The sequence below is a fragment of the Heterodontus francisci genome, chromosome 12 (assembly GCF_036365525.1).
Source record: "Heterodontus francisci isolate sHetFra1 chromosome 12, sHetFra1.hap1, whole genome shotgun sequence".
Taxonomy (NCBI): domain Eukaryota; kingdom Metazoa; phylum Chordata; class Chondrichthyes; order Heterodontiformes; family Heterodontidae; genus Heterodontus; species Heterodontus francisci.
The window spans coordinates 105942245-105963181 of record NC_090382.1 but is presented as its reverse complement, the minus strand read 5'-3'; the positions used below and the strand labels follow the sequence as shown (position 1 = coordinate 105963181).

At 42.7% G+C, this 20937-nt stretch overlaps 1 protein-coding gene across 1 annotated transcript in view; it reads right to left on the bottom strand.

Annotated features, from left to right (window-relative positions):
• Positions 1 to 507: 507 nt before the first annotated feature.
• Positions 508 to 20937, bottom strand: part of mgat4b (alpha-1,3-mannosyl-glycoprotein 4-beta-N-acetylglucosaminyltransferase B) — an 88984-nt gene continuing 68554 nt past the window's right edge. Inside the window, exons 8-12 of the mRNA XM_068043107.1 lie at positions 14716 to 14909; positions 6629 to 6707; positions 4653 to 4740; positions 4193 to 4305; positions 508 to 2487 (exon numbers count right to left, since the gene is read on the bottom strand). Coding sequence (XP_067899208.1) covers positions 2461 to 2487; positions 4193 to 4305; positions 4653 to 4740; positions 6629 to 6707; positions 14716 to 14909 — 501 coding nt within the window. The 3' untranslated portion in view covers positions 508 to 2460. The remainder of the gene's footprint in view (positions 2488 to 4192; positions 4306 to 4652; positions 4741 to 6628; positions 6708 to 14715; positions 14910 to 20937) is intronic.

Genomic DNA, 20937 nt, shown 5'->3' with positions numbered 1-20937 from the left:
ATTAAAATTGCAAGCCCCTGACTGGAAGGACATTTACATAGTACTAGCAGTGTTGGAACAAAGGGACCCAGTCGTTGCTTCCCCAGTACACAGAAGAAGTGGTCAAACCAGTTTTAGTTATATGACTAGCTGGCTGTTGAGATTTGAACTTCCAACAAAGGATTCGAACTCAGAACGGCGTGTGCTCCTGGAACTGAGGCAAGAATTACCTCCTCTCCTGTCTACCCTCATCTTGCTCTCACCAGCTTTGGAAATCATTGAAGACATGTAAACTCAAAGAGAGAAAAGTCTTCTATGTGAACAAGGTTTAAAAAGAATACTGGGCCCCAACGAAATGCAAGACCACATCTTCAATCAAGGACTACAGTGAACTCGAAGCACAGTAACAAGATATTGCCCCAAACTGTTGCACTTTATCTTTTCTTCTCTTTTCTGTCCCTATCTGCATGTGTATATCGCGTGTGCATGCTAGCGTGGGCACGTGTATATCCATAGGAGTGAACCATATTAGAGTTTAAGCAAGTTTAATAAATTTCACTTTTCTTCTTTAAACCAAAGAAAGCCTGTTTGTGCTCATTTCTTTGCCTTATAACTGGAAAGCTGTGAACAAGAATTCACAAAAGGGGAGCTCAAAACAGTGTTTAAAAATAAAACCCTGTTACAATAAGACAAGGTAAAGACAGCAAAAGACCCCTCAACACATTTCTCACCTGTTCGGAACAAAAGCCATTTGGAGAACAATTAGTCCACATTCAAATTAAGTCTGAATATTCAGGTTAACTAGAATTACTCAGACTAATTCGTGATCATTTGACTGCAATGATTTTCCTCCATCCACAATTATGCATTATTAACAATACATATTTATTATCTACAAACTGGAACTCATTTACAGATTGTGTAAAACAGTAGAGTTTATAAAATGAATATATTAAATTCTTTCATCCATTCGCTGTGAACTTTATTACTGTTAAAACATCTTAGGAGTAGAATTAACCCATCAATAATTTTACGTGAAAAGTTTGTGATCACAGAACATCCTCTATTTTTAATTCACACCAACTTTCATGGTACAATTATTGGCATGGTAACATTCAGACCCTTCAACTTTGGACTATTAAGAACAGAATCTGGTACAGAAATAAAAACAAGAAATGCTGGAACCACTCAGCAGGTCTGGCAGCATCTGTGGAAAGAGAAGCAGAGTTAATGTTTCGGGTCAGTGACCCTTCATCGGAACTGACAAATATTAGAAAAGTCACAGGTTATAAGCAAGTGAGGTGGGGGTGGGGCAAGAGATAACAAAGGAGGTCCAGATTGGACCAGGCCACATAGCTGACCAAAAGGTCATGGAGCAAAGGCAAACAATATGTTAATGATGTTTTGAAAGACAAAGCATTAGTACAGATTAGCTGTTAATACACTGAATATTGAACAGCAGCAAGTGCAAACCTGAAAAAAAACAGTGGGTAAGCATATCTGGTAAGAATCTGGTACAGCATTGTTTTGGTTGACACGGATTTGAAAACAAAGATCTGTATTCATTAGGCAAAGTAAATGAATTAGTTCTTGACTCAGTCTAACCCTCAACAGCCTAGAGAATCTGGAGCAGAGCATTAACATGTAATTTGTTCCATCAAATTTCTGCACCACCAGTTCAGCAGTAAAAGGGTCAAACTGCCATACAGTAAAACTGCCCCTCAAAAAACTAATTTCTTTCCCCCACATTTAATCAGCAAATCTACATGGGAAACAGGAATTTATCCAGCATCCATTTCCAAAGAATCCATGTGAACTCCGACTCCAGTTAAATATTTCAGGAATTGTCTGATAATTAAGAGTCAGCAATCAGGCTTACTTCTGAAATACTAATGATTTTAGTGGATATAAAATTGACTCTAAAATAAGTAAAAATAAGTACGTAAATGATCTGGATAAATCCCTGAAGAGACACTCATTTTCCAGGCTTCAGTTAAAGATGCTCCCTACCCCCCCCTCCTTCACTTCGCAACACTCCCTATCCCATCCCCCTTCATTTAGAGACGGTCACTATGTTGCTCTGAAGTGAAAGTGTCCATCAGTCAGCATCTCGCAGTGAATACAATCAGCAAGATACAGGTTAAAAATGGTGCCATTTTTGATAAATTGAACCAGTGTGCATCAGAATGGAAGCTCCCGTTATAAATGGTTTTGTTTTCACACAATCTTTGTTCAGTTGAGAATAAAATGGTGTCACGCCAGGCATGAGCTGTTTGTGGATGTGTCAGTGTATACAGTTCTTGGGCGGAAGAGGAGGGAGCTTGCATCACTCGAGGTATCCCCCTCTCCTGCTCTGCCTGGATTGATCAACAGGTGACAGTCTTTCTGCAATGAAATCGATGATCTAAGAACGGAGATTCCACGCTCCAGTCTGGAGGGGAGTTGCACTCCATCATGGTCAAAACTAAATCTTCTCTCCTGTTAAGTCTCAGCTTTCTTTATAAATATCTGAAAGGAATTGCAGAATATTGTCACAAATTATTGTGTGATAAAATGCACATTTTTTTTGTTACATAGAATTTTACAGCACAGCAATAGGCCATACAGCCCAACTGGGCCATTCTGTTGTTTGTGCTCCACACAAGCATCCTCCAACTGTTGTTCTCCTCACTCTATCATCATATCCTTCTATTCCTTTCTCCCTCATGTGTTTATCTAGCTTCACATTAAATGCATCTATGCTATTCATCTCAACTACTTCTTGGGTAGTGAGTTCCACATTCTAACCACTCCCTGGGTAAAGAGGTTTCTCCTGAATTCCCTATTGGATTTATTAGTGACTATCTTATATTTATAGCCCCTAGTTCTGGTCTCCCCCACAAGTGGGAACATCTTCTCTACCCTATCAAGCCCTTGCATATTTTAAAGGCCACCCCATAACCTTTTTTCTGCAGAAATGAGCAAACATTAATAAAACAACCAAAATAAATACAGGATTATACCAGTAGAGGGATAGGATATAACTCTAGAGAGATTATATTGCTGCTGTACTGGGTATGGATTTACAGCAAGAGGTGCTGGCCACAGTTATAGGATATTCTGTGGCTCAGTGGGTAGCACTTGCGCTTCTTAGTCAGAGGCTTTTGGGTTAAGTCCCACTCCAGAAATTTGGGCACAGAATCCAGGCCGACACTCCCAGAGGAGTGCTGCACTGACAGAGGCGCTGTCTTTCAGGTGAGATGTTAAGCCGAGGTTCCATCTGCCCGCTCAGGTAGATGTCAAAGATTCCATGGCCACTATTTGAAGAGCAGGGGAGCTCTCTCTGGTATCCTGAGCCAATATTTATCCCTCAATCAATTTGACTGAAAATAGATTATCTGGTCACTTATCACATGGATGTTTGTGGGACCTTGCTGTGCGCAAATTGGCTGCCATGTTTCCCTATATCGTATCAGTGACTCCACTACAAAAGTACTTCACTGGCTGTTAAGCACTTTGAGATGTCCTGAGCTTGTGCAAGATGCTACAGAAATGCAAGTTCTTTCTTTTTCTCTTTATTCCTGCCCTGGAGAAGGGACAAAGATAATTTTGGACATCAGGAACTTGAGTTCGTCATTACATTTACAACACTGACTACATTTCAAAAGGCCAAACCAGCGGGATAAGGGGGGCAGAGTGGGTCAGCAATGTGAAAGGGAAATGTAGCACAGGTAACAGGAATTATTTCTGTACACAGGTGTTCAACAGCTGCAGAGGGCTGCCAGGAATTGTGTGACTAAATACCTAGTATGGTAAAAAAAAAGACACAGGAGGGTTGGTAACCTAGACGCAGTGAATCAAATGGACCTTCGATTGAACCCATCTCATACTTCCTGTTTTAGGAAAAACATTCCAATGCAGAAATCAATCTCAAATCAAAACCAAGATTCCAAGCCCTGACCGTTAACCACCACAGTGTAAGATATTAACAATAACTTGCATTTATATAGTGTTTTTAAAGTAGTAAAAAACAAGGACTGATTATCAGAAGAATATTGACACCAATCCACTTAAGGAGATGTTATGGCAGGTGACTAAAACCTTGGTCAAAGAGGTAGGTTTTAAGGAGCATCTTAAATGAGGAGGAAAGGTAAAGAGGCAGAGAGGTTTACGGAGGGAATTCCAGAGCATAGCATTGAGACAGCCAACAGTGGAGTGATGGATGGAGAAATACCTCACTAAGTATCACCCAGACCGGTGAGTCCGACAGGGTGGACAGACGAACGACCTCCAGTGGCCCAAACAATGGATCTACAACTCCCTCAGCGATACCGTTCGTGAAGGAAGCTGAAACACAAGGAAAGGATTGAAAGACCTGGTAAGCCTAATCACAAGTAGACCATATGGCCCATCGAGCCTACTCGGCCATTCAAAACGATCATGGCTGATCTTCTGGTTCAACTTCACTTTCCCATCTGCTTACCATATCCCATAAGGCCCAAGTGCCCCAAGTTTGTTTCACATCAGCTATTATTTGCCCCATTTCTCTTAGCCCAAGTTGTGCTGAGACTTGTAACTAACTACACTCCAATCCTGCTCATCAAGCATGCAAGTTACATAAAATATTTTGATGCTGTGAAACAAATAGAAACCCCAAAACTAAATGTCATACATCTTATGTCTAAGAGTCTTACCGATTCGGATATACCCATCTTCCGTTCTCTGGTACTTGGGAGACTTCTCTTTACCATCCAGTAAGGTTTCTTTCCATGTCTGTTCTGTCTGTGAACCAGAATAATGAAGATAGAGTCCATTAAAAGCATTTGGCCATGTATCGTCGTCTAAGATATTAATTTTCTCAGTGTTTTACAGTGCAACCTGCACTGACCGACATGATGATCCATATTGGCTCCAAGTCCGGCAATGCCTCAATTTTATAATTCTCATCCTGGTTTTCAATTTCCTCCATGGCCTCACCCCTCCCCATTTCGGTAACGTCCTCCGTCCCAAAAACCTCAGCAATCTCAGCTCTCCGACAATTCTGGCCTGTAGCTCACTCCTTCAGCTGCCTTGGTCCTAAGCTCTGGAATTCCCTCCCTCAACCTCTCTGCCTGTTGGCCTCTCTTTCCTCCTTTAAGACAGTCCTTAAAACCCATCTTTTTGTCTGACTTACGCTCCTGTAAAGCAACTTGGAATGTTTTACAACATTAATATGTAATGCAAGTTGTTACTGTTGGAAGGAATAACCCTTTACCCTTAAGCACCAACTCAAAGCAAATGGTTCTCCAGAGTGGGGAGGGAAAGGATTGGAGAAAGAAAAAGTTATGGATAGTTATCGAGTGAATCTGCACATGAGGACATTGGTCGAGATTAAGATAAGGTTTAGATTGTTCAACTTTTCATGGTGAAATTGCCTGCAAGCAGTCATATGTGAAGGTGGAAAGATAATTTGGATAAAAATTTCAATAAAATTAGCAAATAAACTCATACATTCCCATTATTCTTGACACATAATGAACAGGAGGCCGCCATCCAGCCCTTTGGGATTGTTCCACTATTCAATTAGATCATGGCTGAAATGTACCAAAACTCCATTTACCCACCTTTTCTCCATAAAAACTCATACAAGACAAATTTATTGATCTCAGTCTTGAAAATTTTCAACTGACATCCCCTCAGCCTTTTGGTGGGGGGGGGGGGAGAAAGAGTTCCAGATTTCCATTACCCTGTGTGTGGAAAAAGTGTTTTCTGATTTCATGCCAGATCAGTCTAGATCTAATTTTAATGTTATGCCCCCTTGTTCCAGACTCCTGAGGAAATAGTTTCTCTCTATCTACCCTGTCAAATCCTTTTATCATTATACACACCTCAACTAAATCACCCCTCAACCTTCTATACTGAAGGCAATACAAGGCATAAAATAATAAATGTGTCACTCACTCTCTCTGTACATTGACCTTAAGACAGAAGTGAGCTTCTTGAACCATGAGCAGGTGGCGGATTGAAAACTAGTTTAGTTTCTCTGCTGCTGGCTGGGAGAAACTTAAACCACAGAAGCGTTCTATTGGCTGAAAAGCTGAAACCAATTATTTAAAGGTTCATTCACAGGATGTGGGCTAGGCCAGCATTTATTGCCAATCCCTTATTGCCCTCGAGAAGGTGGTGGTGAGCTGCCTTTTTATACCTCTGCAGTCTGTGAAGTTGCTCCCACAGTGTTTGTTAGGTCAGGAGTTCCAGAAACTTTACCCAACGACGACAAAATTGGACTAAAACACTGGCATAAAGTCAGCTCAGATATGTCATTCAGCAACTTTTGAAAATGTACAGAAACAGACTGCATTTTCCTCATCAACGTTAAACATATAAACAATCTCTGATGGTGGAAGATGACGCTTGCTACGTAATGTGAAATCTGCAGCCACATAGCCCCTTTGACTCCCTATTGTGTTTTCCTTGGCAACTTGTGCCTGTGAAGCCAACTGCAGCCAACGTACCTGGTCTCTGATCATGGCTTCTCCTTTGACCGACACCCTGGGGAACAGCACAAGAAGTTAAAACATCAGGTGTTTTCCTTGGTGAAACCACCTGAGGTTTTAACTCCTCGGGTGCTGTTTCCTGCAATTATAAAACATTATAGGTTTTCAGAAGTCTCATCATAAAAAGGACTTACATCAAAAGGCAAAACTTCAACTGTGGTGTTGAAAAGTTTGTCACCAGGATGCTCGATATTCCCACTGCGAAAGAAAAACCTGAGAAAAAAAAACAGAAAAAAAAAGAGGTTGGACTTACGAAGTCAGAAAGTGAACCAGGCCAGATCAAGTTACATTTGTACCAGAACCAACCATTCTGGCGATCACCATCATGTTTTACACGCTTGATTGCGCCACATAGCTCCAACTCAACAGAACTAGTATGAACTCTTCCAAGATGATGTAGAGACAGCCCCTCGTCTTCATCAGGGTGTCCTTTTCCATTCTCCCTGCAGTTACCCCCATCTATTCAAAGAGCAATTCAGTGCCTATGCTGCAGATAGAAACAGCACAATCTGATTTCACATTCAACCCAGCTTTGTCTCTGAATACGAGACAGAGAGAGCCAAAGAGAAGGAGAGAGAGAGCATTACAGCTCCAAAGTGAGAGGGGGTGCAGGTCAGGGCCAGACACAGATGCACAAGCCAGACAGTGAGAGAGAGAGCCAGAGACACAGACAGAGTGAGCGAGAGAGAGAACGCCGGGGGGGGGAAAAGAGAGACAGAGAGACAGAACCAGAGAGCGAAAGATAGAGCGAGCGCCAGAGAGAGAGCGTGAAAAAGAGAGAGAGAGAGAGAGAGAGAGAGAAGGAGCGTGCCAGAGAGAGAGAGAGAGAGAGAGAGAGAGAGAGAAAGAGAGAGAGAGAGAGAGAGAAAGAGAGAGAGAGAGAGAGAGAGAGAGAGAGAGAAAGAGAGAGAGAGGGTGGTTGATGGTCGGCATAGACTCGGTGGGCCGAAGGGCCTGTTTCAGTGCTGTATCTCTCTATCTTGAACTATGACTAACACACAGAACAGCCTTTTGTCAAAGTGGCTTAGCCAATCACTGTATTACAAAAGCATAATACTGCAGATGTTGCAAACCTGAAATAAAAACAGAAAATTCTGGAAATGCTCAGCAGGTCAGGCAGCATCTGCGGAGAGAAAAACAGAGGTAATGATTCAGGTCAATGATCTTCATGTCAGAACTGTTTAGACGAAAGGTTATCGACCTGAAATTTTAACTATTTCTCTCTTTACAGATGCTGCCTGACCTGCTGAGTATTTTCAGCATTTTGTTTTTATTTTACATTATATACTATGTTAACTGAGCTCAATCACTGGGGAATAAGCTTTACATAGAGAATTTACAGCACAGAAACCCACCTGGTCTATGTGTTTATGCCGCACACGAGCCTCCCATTCCCCTTCATCTAATCCTATCAGCATATCCTTCTATTCCTTTCTCCCTCGTGTATTTATCTAGTTTTCCCTTAAATGCATCTATGCTATTTGCCTCAACTATTCCCTACGGTAGCAAGTTCCACATTCTCACCACTCTCTGGGTAAAGAAGTGTCTCCTGAATTTCCTATTGAATTTACTGATGACTATGTTATGTTTATGGCTCCAAGTTCTAGGCTCACCCACAAGAGGAAACATATTCTCTACGTTTGCTCTATCAAAGCCTTAAATAATTTTAAAGACCTCTATCAGATCAACCCCTCAGTGTTGGAACCATTTATTTGCACTATAGTCTATTTAAAAAAATTATCCAAGGGTACAGCCAATTTTTTTTTTTAAATCAAAATTTTAGAGATCAACTCTTGTAACTGTTTTCACATTGCTTTGTTTTTTTCAGGAGGCTGATATACTGGAATATAGGAACAGGAGGAGGCCACTCAGCCCCTTGGGCCTGTTCTGGCATTCAAATAGTTCATGGCTAATCTGCATCTTAACTTCAACTACCCCTGCCTTATTTCCGTATCCCTTAATACCCTTGCCCAACAAAAATCTATCAATCTCAGTTCTGAAATTTTCAATTGACCCCCAGCCTCAACAGGAGAGTGTTCCAGATTTCCACCAGCCCTTGTGTGAAGAAGTGCTCCCTAATAACATCCCTGATCAGCCTAGCTCAAAATTTTTTGCTCCCTTGCTCTGCACTCCATCAGAAGAAACAGTTTTTCCCTTTCTACCCTATCAAATCCTTTAATCATCTTAAATACCTGGATCAGATCACCCCTTCATCTTCCACATTCAAGGGAATACAAGGCTAGTCTTAGCAAACATTCCTCATAATTTAACCCTAAAGTTTGATTCCTAGGGTCATCTCTGATAGCTCTGAACTTGGCCCAGAATCATACTGAGCCATACAGACTAGAACTTCATTGTGGTCCTTGCCGAGTCAACTGTTCCATCTCCTGATAGCTCTGGACATGTGGAGGTCAGGAGAAGTCCAGTTGTGAAGCCCTCTCTCCAGTTGGACAGCCCAAGGCTCACTGTCTAGCCCAGTGTTGTGCAATAGGAATCGCTGAATAGTCATAAGTGTGGCTAGGGTCACAATGATTTAGCCACATGCACTAATTTTAATAGAAAATATTTCACACACGCTCTGCTCTCACAGTATGGGTCAATGTACTTCACATGGGTATATTTATCGAACAACACTCTCCCACCTTTCAGAAGCTAAGGAAAGTAGCCACATAAAACAGTCACACTCTGCTTTTCGTCTCACCATTTTACCAACAAATGTACAAAAAGATTAAAGTTCACATGCACACACTGTGCAAATACAAGTATTGAGATCACGTGCTACAATAGACAGTGAGTGCCCATTACTCAATTTTTATTTACTACATCAGCAATATAATTAGCCACATGTGGTGAGTGGTCAGTGCATCAGGACAACACTGGTCTAGGCTGACACATCAGGAATGGTCACTTGGGGAGAATGGCCAAGTTGATCGAGCGTAATGGTTTAATTTGGGACTAGGGCATCAAAGGTGGAGGCAAGTGCGTGGTTGAACAGATAAAGACATCATGACTCCAGATGGTATCTAAGACAAGTATTCGTAATAAGACAGATAAACTAGTGGCACAAAGAGATAAATGGTTAAGTTCCAATTGCCATTAGAGACATGGTTGCAAGGTGACCAAGGTTGGGAAATAAATATTCCAGGATACACAACATTTCAAAAAGACAGAGAATGAAAATGGAGGAATAGCCCTGATAGTAGAGGATGACATAAGGACAGCACTGAGAAAGGATAGTGACTCAGAAGATTAGGGAGTAGAATTAGTGAGTGATTGGGAATAACAAGTGTCAGAAAACGTTGGTGGGAGTAGTTTATAGGCCCCCTAACATTAGTTATACTGTTGGACACAGCCTTCAGCAAGAAATAATTAGAGCTTGTAACAAAGGCAATGTAATAATCATCAGAGACTTCAGCTTCATATAGACTGGACAAATCAGATTGGCAAAGGATATCTGGAAGTTGAGTTTGCAGAATGCTTTTGTGACAAACTCCTGAACAATAAGTTGTGAGACCAAACAGGAATAAAGCTATTTTAGATCTAGTATAGTGCAATGAGGCAGGTTTAATTAGTAATTTTATATTGAAAGATCCTCTGGGGGAAAAAGTGATCATAACACAATTGAATTCCATATTAAGTTTGAAAGCATCATACTCCAGTCCCAACCAAGAATCTTAAACAAAGCCAATTACGTAGGTATGAGGGGAGAGCTGGCTAGGTTTGATTGGGTAAATAGATTAAAAGATATGATGGTAAATAAACAATGGGGATCATTTAAAGAAACAATTCAAAATGTTCAACAAAAATACATCCATGGGTTACTAGGGAAGTTAAGGACAGTATTAGATTAAGAGAAGATGCTTACAGAGTTGCAAAGTCTGAGGATTGAGTGTGTTTTAAAACTGGCAACTAAAACATTGATAAAAAGAAAAAAAAGGAGAATAAACTAGCCAGGAATATAAAAAATGATTATATATACTTGTAAAAGTTCTTATAATGGAGAGTAGCTAAAGTAAGGTAATAAAGAAGCACAGCCAGGAGAAATTATTATGGGGAATGAGGAAATGCCAGACATTGAACAAATATTTTGTGTCTATCTTCACAGTAGAAGACAAACATTACATACCAAAAACAGAGGATAACCAAGAGTGAGGAACACAAAATTAATATCAGCGCAGGAAAAGTATTGGAGAAACTTCAGGGACTAAAAGCTGACAAATCCCCAGGACCTGACAAGGGTTCTGAGAGGTAGCTGCTGAGACAATGGATGCACTGGTTATTATTTTCCAAAATTCCATAGATTCTAGAATGGTTCCAGTGGATTGGAAGTTAGCAAATGTAACACCACTATTCAAGAAAGGAGGGAAAGAGAAAACAGGGAAAAACAGGCCAGTTAGCCTGACATCAGTCGTTGGGAAAATGCTGGAATCTATTATTAAGTCTTAACAATGCACTTAGAAAATCATACTATGATCAGACAAAGTCAACATGGTTTTACAAGAGGGAAATGGTGTTTGACAAGTTTATTAGAGTTACATCCTCAAAAAACTCCAAGGGCAGACAAAGGGGAACCAGTAGATGTAGTATACCCAGTTTTCCAAAGGCATCCAATAAGGTGCCACACAAAAGGTTAACCCACAAGATAAGGGCTCATGGAGTTGGGGGCAACATATTAGCATGGATGGAGGATAGGTTAATGGACAGGAAGAGGAGAGCAGGGATAACTAGTGGCACAAGGATAAGTGCTGGGGCCTTAGCTACTTGCAATCTATATGAATGACTTAGATGAAGTGACTGGGGGTAATGCATCTAAGTTGGCTGACAATACAAAGCTAGGTGGGAATGTAAGCTGTGAGGAAGACAAAGAGGCTGCAAAGAGATATAGACCAGTTAAGTGAGAGGGCAAGAAGGTGGTAGATGGAGTATTATGTGGGAAGTGTGAGGCTATTCACTTTGGTAGCAACAGAAAAGCAGAATATTTTTTAATGTCACTATAATGACACTATATTTTAGTGTCCTCGGCCCAACCAGCTTCAGCTGCTTCATCAATGACCTTCCTTCAATCATAAGGTCAGAAGTGGGGATGTTCACTTATGATTGCACAACGTTCAGCACCATTCATGACTCCTCAGATACTGAAGCAGTCCGTGTAGAAATGCAGCAAGACCTGGACAATATTCAGACTTGGGCTGATGAGTTGCAAGTAACATTCGCGCCACACGAGTGCCAGGCAATGACCATCTCCAACAAGAGAGAATCTAACCATCTCCCCTTGACATTCAATGGCATTACCATCGCTGAATCCCCCACTATCAACATGCTGGGGGCTACCATTGACCAGAAACTCAACTGCAGTAGCCATATAAATACCATGGCTACAAGAGCAGGTTAGGAATCCTGCAGCGAGTAACTCACCTCCTGACTCCCCAAAGCCTGTCCACCATCTACAAGGCACAAGTCAGGAGTGTGATGGAATACTCTCCACTTGCCTGGATGGGTGCAGCTCCAACAACATTCAAGAAGCTCGACACCATCCAGGACAAAGCAGCCTGCTTGACTGGCACCCCATTTACAAACATTCACTCCCTCCACCACCGACGCACAGTGGCAGCAGTGTGTACTATCTACAAGATGCACTGCAGCAATGCACCAAGACTCCTTAGACAGCACCTTCCAAACCCACGACCTCTACCAACTAGAAGGACAAGGGCAGCAAATGCAAGGGAACACCACCACCTGCAAGTTCCCCTCCAAGTCGCACACCATCCTGACTTGGAACTATATCGCCGTTCCTTCACTGTCGCTGGGTCAAAATCCTGGAACTCCCTTCCTAACAGCACTGTGGGTGTACCTACCCCACATGGACTGCAGCGGTTCAAGAAGGCAGCTCACCACCACCTTCTCAAGGGCAATTAGGGATGGGCAATAAATGCTGGCCTGGCCAGCGACGCCCACATCCCATGAATGAATGAAAAAAAGGCGTGAAACTTCTTAATGTTGGTTTTCAAAGACACAACTATAGTCATACAAGGAACATAGAAAGTTAGCAAGCAGGTACAGCAAGCAATTAAGAAGGCAAATGACATGTTGGCTTTTATAGCAAGGGGATTGGGGTACAAAAATAAGGAAGTCTTGCTTCAATTGTATTGGGCTTTGGTGAGACCACACCCAGGCCGGGGGTTTATCCAGGCGATGCGGGTCTCTATCTCCAGCAAAAATGTACCCGTGTTGTTCCTTCTGTGGGAGGCCTGCTGAATGATGTGCCAATTAGGCACTTAACTGGACAGTGGCGGGCTTTCCACGGGATCAAGGATCCCGGCAACAGAGGTTTTGCCCTCTAAGAGCTGCTGGCCAGAGGCTGGCAGGTTTTTAACTAAGCAGCGCCACCGCGGAGGTGATGGCTTCTGATGGTGGAGCACCCATATGAGACACAGGAGTGGTGCTGGACCCAGGCCACAGGTAGGACAGGGCGGGAGGGGTCTCTTAGGGTAGGGGTGGTAGTGGAGGGAATGTAGGTAGGTCGTCAGCAAGGGCAAGAGGGTGGCTCCCAGCGGGCCCATCCTTCCTGATGCTGGGTCCCTCATTCAGGCACTGTGCTCTTTAACAAGGGACCCCACTTCACATTAATGCCCACTTAAGGGCCTCAATTGACAGCAGGGCAGGAAGGCTGTTTACAGGCCCTCGTGCCCCGACTTAATTTCGGTGGAGGCAGGAAGGTGGCAAGGTGGTAGGGTTCCCCGCAACCCCCCCACCACCATCCCACCTGATGACATACTCTCCCTGCTTCCAAACCCGTTTGGGGGCAGAGCACGAAATTCCTCCCTGGAGTACTGTGTGCAGTATTGTTCTCCATATTTAAGGAAAGATATATTTACATTGGAGGTGGAACAGCGAAGGTTTGCTAGATTGATTCCTGGGATGTGAGGGTTGTCCTATGATGAAAGGCTGAGTAAATTAGGCCTAAATTCTCTGGCGTTTAGAAGAATGAGAGGCGATCTCATTGAAACATTCAAGATTCTGAAGCTGTTTGACAGGGGAGGCATTTAGAGAGTGCTCCCCTGACTGGGGAATCTAGAACACAGAGGCACAGTCTCAAGATAAGGGGTCGATTATTTAAGACTGAGCTGAGGAGAAATTTCTTCATTCAGAGGGTTGTGAATCTTTGGAATTCTCTACCCCAGAAGGTTGTGGATGCTCCTTCATTAAGTATATTTAATTCTGAGACAGACAGATTTTTGGTCTATCAGCGAATCAAGGGATATGGGGAGTAGGCAGAAGAGTGGAGTTGAGGCAGAAGATCAGCCATGATCGTACTGAATGGTGTAGCAGACTCGAGGGTGTGTTCTATTCCTTCTCCTATTTTTATGTTCTTGTAGTGAAGGTGCTGTCACCATCCAAATCCCTCCATCTCAGTATGGGAAGACAAAAGCCATTGTTTTCAGTCCCTGCCAAAAACTCTGTTCCTAGCTACTGACTCCATCCCTTCTCCCTGGCAACTGTCAGAGGCTGAACTAGACAGGTTGCAACCTTGATATCACAATGGACCCCAAGATGACCTTCCGACCACAGATCTGTGCCATCACTAAGATGGACCATTTCCAACTCTCTAACATCACCCAATTCCACCCAGTCTCAGCTCATCTGCTGCTCAAACCCTCATTCACGCTTTTGTTACCTCAAGACTAGACTATTCCAACACATTCCTGGCCTGACTCCCACGTTCTACCCTATGTAAATGTGAGGTCCTTATTCACACCAAGTCCCTTTCACCCATCACCCCTGTGCTTGCTGACTTACACTGGTTCCCAGTTAAGCAAAGGTTCAATTTAAAAAAAAATTAACATTTTGAATCCCCTCCATGGCCTCGCCCCTTCCTATTACTAATCTCCTCCAGCTCGACAACCTCCGAGATATCTGTGCTCCTACAAATCTGGCTTCTTTTAATCACACCACCATTGCTGGCTGTGCCTTCAGCTGCCAAGGTCCTAAGCTCTGGAATTCCATTCCCAAACCCGTCTCTGCTCCTTTGAGATACTTCTTAAAACCCATCTCTTTGACCAATCACCTGTCCAAATATCTCGATGTGGCTCGGTGTCAATCTTTGTTCAATAACACTCCTGTGAAGCACCTTGGGACGTTTTACCATGGTAAATGTTTTATAGAAATACAAGTCGATGTCGTGTTACACAGAGCATTAGATCTACTTAATATTCCAACCTACCTGTCCACTTTCACTGGTGTAAAAAATCGGAAACGTATAAAATCACCTGCCACCGGGGTGAAAGCCCAGAAGAAGTCCTCCCCCAGGTAAGCCTTTTCCAGCGTAAAATGCTGGTATGTTTTCAGGCTGGAAGTTACCTCTGCTGGGGGATTGGAATGTCCTTTGTGCAAGGCATGTTTTCCAAAGTCCTTATCCTGGGAAAGACAGCAGTGATTTGCTTGATTAACAAGATATGGCAACGTATAAATCTATGCAAGACCTTCAGTGTTTGTACCAGGTAACCAGTGATATATGGAGAACTGTGCTAAATTCCATTCAAAAAATGAACAAAAAATACAGTATGGGGAGGAAACGTTTTCAGATTTATTCAGCAGGCCACATTGTCAAATATCTTAAAGTGCTTTAGACGAGTTGTTTTTTTGGGCCGTTCTCTGTGCCCTGGCCAATTGTGTCCTGCCAAACATTTATTCCTCAGGTGAATAACTACAATGGACAACAAGAGCAAAATACTGCGGATGCTGGAAATCTGAAATAAAAATAGAAAATGTTGAAAATACTCAGCAGGTCAGGAGGCCTCTGTGGAGAGAGAAACAAAGTTAACATTTTGGGTCAATGACTTTTCATCAGAACAGATAGTGTAAAACAGATGCTGAACCTGCTGAGTATTTCCAGCACTTTCTGTTCTCATTTCAGAGTTCCAGCTTCTGCAGTATTTTGTTCTTATTTTAATGTAAAACAGATTATCTGGTCAGTCATTTAATTGCGGGACCTAGCTGCATGCAAATTGACATGTTTCCCTGCATTATAACACAATAGTAGCTTGGTTGTAAAGTACTTTGGGCAGCTCAAGGTTGTGAAAAGTGCTATATAAATGCAACTCATTTTTCTTTGTTGACATGCAGTCACTGTTATGTGGAAAACACAGCCATTCTGCACAAACAGCAATGATCAACTCACCAATTTCTGGTTGCGTTTCTTTAAAGGAGGAATGCTTGCTAGAACATGGAGAAAGCTCCCTGCTTTATTGAGATTAGTGCCATTAAATGCTGACCCAAACATCCACTTGAACAGGTTTATTGTCTGACCCAAAGCATGGACCCTCCCCTTCAATCTTAATTTACTTTGAACACCCTTGTTATTTATAGTAAAGCACTAGTCAATGCTCGGTGACATTGCACATGGAGAGTTTAGACCAAGTGTAGTCTTCAGGTGCAGCGGAGTTAGAGATCAGGGGTATAATTGGACCAGGATATACAGGCGTCTTTCAGACCAACTTTAAAGTCATCACACTCTGCACTTACTTATAAATTCTTAGGTTCAGACTTATAACTGAAACTTGTCACCCTTTATTTACACACTCCATCTCCCCAATGGTGGACATAGAAGTAGTATATTTGCTAAAAATCAATATTGTTCAAATTATTTTAAAGCAATATGACAACAATTTTAAAAAGGTTTTTGGAGCAAGGCTGAAAGGAATAAAACACATTCTAAATATAATTAATTTATACAACAGAGGGAAAATATTTGCAGGGCTATGGGAAAACAGCAGTCTTCAGAATTAGGGCTGTGCAAAAAGCATTATCTAACCTATATAACATCCTGTCTGATTTCAGATTTATTGTAAAATTTTTGATTCAAACTCTCTAACTCTTTATAAAACTAGATGGCAGTGTACTTATAATTGTGCCAATACCTAATCATATGAAGGCGGCACAGCGGAGCAGTGGTTAGCACCACAGCTTCACAGTTCCAGCGACCCGGGTTCAGTTCTGGGTACTGCCTGTGCGGAGTTTGCAAGTTCGCCCTGTGACCGCGTGGGTTTCCTCCCACAGCCAAAGACTTACAGGTTGATAGGTAAATTGGCCATTGTAAATTGCCCCTAGTGTAGGTAGGTGGTAGGAAAATGGTGGGGATGTAGTAGGGAATATGGGATTAATGTAGGATTAGTATAAATGGGTGGTTGTTGGCCAGCACAGACTCGGTGGGCTGAAAGGCCTGTTTCAGTGCTGTATCTCAAAATAAAAAAAAAATTATTTGGCACTGCTTATGTTTTTAAGCAAAGACTTATGTAAAGTAAAGCAGATGTTTCCTTAATGTGTTTCTAGAAGTGGGAAGTGGGACTTGGGCAGCTCTTTCAAAGAGCCACCACATACACGCAATGGGTTGAATGGCCTCGATTCTATGATGCAAGTTATGCACTTGTACCATTTTAGGAATCAAGGATAAAACAGGTTTATCTGAAAAGTGAGATCTTCAATTTGTCAGCTATCCCTAGATTTAAGGTACATGTATGCTATTCATGATGACAGTTACAATTTTTCCAACCATTTGAGCCACATGCATCAACTGTGGCTCAGTGGGTAGCACTCTCCCCTCTGTCTCAGAAGGTTGTGGGATCAAGCCCCACTTCAGAGACTTGAACACATAATCTAGGCTGACATTCACAGTTCAGTACTGAGGGAATACTGACTGCACTGTCAGAGGTGCAGTCTTTCAGATGAGACATTAAGCCAAGGCCCCCTCTGCCCTCTCAGGCAAATGTAGAAGATCCCATGGCCACTGTTTTGAACAGCAGGGGAGTTCTCCCAGATGTTCTGACCCTCAACCAACATCACTAAAAAAAGATTATCTGGTAATTTATCGCACTGATGTTTGTGGGAGCTTGCTGTGTGCAAATTGGCTGCCACCTTCCCTTCATTACAACAGTGACTACACTTCAAAAGCTCTTCATTGGCTGTAAAACACTTTAAGATGGTCTGAGGTCTTGAAAGGAGCTGTATAAATGGGAGTTTTTCTTTCTGGCTCCTTTACCAGCTATCAAATACCACTGACCGAGCTCAAAGAACTAGTCTGCAATGGGTCACATGCTTGACCAAGTTTAAGGTGGAGTTTGTTGAACTCCTGTGAGTAGTAGTGGTGGCAAAATCCTTGGAATCATTTGAAAAGACTGTTGGATATTGGGCCAGGGTCTTTCTGATGGATGAACTACAGTGTTCTACCTTATCCGAATCTATCTTACAATCTTATGAATGTTAAATATTCAAACAAAATATTCACCAAATTGGAAATACAAAAATGAAAAACATGCTTACAGATGGATTGATTTTGGCTTTCGGACGATGGTAATACAGAGGCGCCCTGGCCTCATCTACATTGAGCTGCTGATTTGCAGGATGGCAAACAGCATTCCCCTGATGCATTAAGGCTGGCTGACACTCCAGCTGCACTGGTTGGAAGCAAAGCGAGTGCAGAAGGCGGGTAGTAATCGCAAAAAGGGGTGTCCTGGGGGTGGCAAGCGTGGGGGGTGGTCCTGGAGGTGGTGATCGGGGAGAGGAGGGTCCCAGGGTTAACAATTGCAGAGAGGGGATTCTCAAGATGGCAGGAAGAGGGTGCCTTGGGTGGCAGAGTTCTAAATTTGCAGGCGACACCAATTTGGTGGAATAATCAATAATGAGGAAGGACGCAACAAATTAACTTGCAGAATGAGCATATAATTGGCAAATGAATTTCAATATAGACAGGTATGAGCTATTTCATTTTGTTAAGAAAAATAAGGTCACATATTACTTGGAAAGTAAGAATCTAAATGGGTTACAGGAGCAAAGGGATCTGGGAGTACAAATACACAAATCACTAATAGTAATGATGCAGGTGAATAAGGCCAGAAAAAAATGCAAACCAAATTTGTGTTGAACCATGGTTAGTTCACAATTGAAGTAATGTGTGCAGTTCTGATCGTCGTATTATAAAAAAGGATATGGGCATCAGAGAGACTGCAAAAAAGACTTACAAGGATGACACCAGAACTGCAAGATTATTACCCATCAGGAAAGGATGAACAAGCTGGGTCTCTTTTCTCTTGAAAAGAGAAGACTCAGGGTGATGTGATAGAGTTCTTGAAAAAGTTTTGATAGAGTGGATACAGAGGGAATGTTTCATTTTGTGGGGAAGAGCAAAATTAGAGGCCATCAATATGATAGACACCAAGAAATTAAATAAGGAATTCAGAAGGAACTTCTTTACCAAGAGAGTGGTGAGAATGTGGAACTTGCTACCACAAGGAGTAGTTGAGGCAAATAGCATTGATGCATTTAAAGAGAAGCTAGATAAGCATATGAGGGAGAAGGCAACAGAGGGTTATGCTGTTAGAGTTAGATGAGGAAGAATGGGATAAGGCTGGAATGGAGCATAAACGATAGCATGGACTGGTTGGGCTGAATGGCCTATTTCTGTGCTGTGAATCCTTATGTAATTCTGTGTATGTCGCATGTATTTTACTGCAGGTGGTGCTGCTGAGCCACAAAGTGCCAAATTTAATCCAGTCTCCGTGACACTACCTGTGCTACAGCAAGTAGCTGTACTGGTGCTGCCCATAATTTATCTGATTGTGTACCGATGATATCCCCTGAACTGCCAGCAAAATGAATGGTTGCTTCTTTGGAGTACTGTGTGCAGTTTTGGTCTCCGATTTAAGAAAGGATATACTTGTGTTGGAGGCGGTACAATGAAGGTTCAGTAAATTGGTCCCTGGGATGAGGAGCTTGTCCTATGCTGAGAGGTTGAGTAAATTGGGCTTATATTCTCTGGAGCTTAGAAGAATGAGAGGCGATCTCATTGAAACATACAAGATTCTGAAGGGGCTGGATAGGGCAGACACAGATTGTTTCTGCTGGTCGGGAATCTAAAACGCAGGGGCACAGTCTCAGGATAAGGAGCTGATTATATAGGACTGAGATGAGAAATTACTTCACTCAGAGTTGTGAACCTTTGGAATTCACTACCTCAGAGGGTTGTGGATGCTCCATCGTTGGAATACATTTAAGGCTGGGATAGACAGATTTTTGTTTTCTCAGGGAATCAAGGGATATGACGAGTGGGCGGGAAAGTGGAGTTGAAGCCTAAGATCCGCCATGATCATATTGAATGGCACAGCAGGCTCAATGGGCCATATGGTCTACTCCTGCTCCTATTTCTTGTGTTCTGACATGCAAGAATATTCAGCGCGTTAAATTTGCCTTGTTACTCATATCTATTGGCAGGAATTGTTCCGGCCACTTCCCTGCCCAGGCAGCCAGCCTGTGACCCTCATTATCATCATATGGAAACATATAAAGTTCTTAGAGGGCTTGACAGAGTAGATGCTGAGAACCTATTTGAAGTCTACTTGGAGAACCGTGACCTGCAGGGCTACGGATTTAGTGTAGGAAGGTGGGATTAGGCAGAATAGCTATTCGTCAGCCAGCACAGACACAATGGGCCGAATGGCCTCCTTCTGTGTCATAAATTGTCTATGATCTCTACAAATCCATTTCCCCTGGTTGGAGAGTCTAGAACTCGGGGGCATTGTCTCGGGATAATGGATCAGCCATTTAGGACCGAGATGAGGAAACATTTCTTCATTCAGAGGATTGTGAATCTTTGGAATTCTGTACCCCAGAGAGCTGTGGATGCTCAGTTGTTGAATATATTCAAGACAGAGATCAATAGTGTTTTTATTTACACAAAAGGAATTAAGGAGTATGGGGATAAGGTGGGAAAGTGAAATCGAGGAAGATGATCAGCCATGATCTGACTGAATGGCAGAGCAGGCTTAAGGTTTACTCCTACTCCTGTTCCTTATGTTCTTATATTGGGGATATGATGCATAACGTAGCCACATACGATTTTGATACCAGTGGCTTGACTTTTAGGTCCCACCGTAGCTGGAATCAGAGGCGGGTGGGTGCTAAAAGTAGCACTGCCAGCTTGTGTGCCAATTCCCTGACTTCATCCCACCCCCGAGCCATTTTTGTGGAGGTGGATGAAGTGGGAGGAATACCCGCCTGCAAGTAGTGGGTAACTGATCCATGCGGTTAAGGGCCACATAAAGCCAATTAGAGGGGTCTGACTGTGACTTTACAGTCCGGCTCCAGGTCCCTGCAGGTAGGCCTAGAGGGCCTCCCTGCCTGCCTGCGTGCAAGAGCAGTCACGGGCCGCCTTGTAGAGGACTCCCCCGCACCACCCAACCCCTCAACACTGGTGGTCTGGCTTCAAAAGTCATTTTTATTTTAGATTTTAAAAAAATTGGAGAATCCCTCCAATTTGAAGCGCCCTCTCCTTTACTTACCTTCCATTGCGGCCTGCTGCTCTTTTCAAGCTGGAAGGCCTCTGATTGGCCCTCCAGCTTTGAGAGTTCGTCCACTATCCTTAATCAGATGGCGAGTCCATCCTCTGGCCATT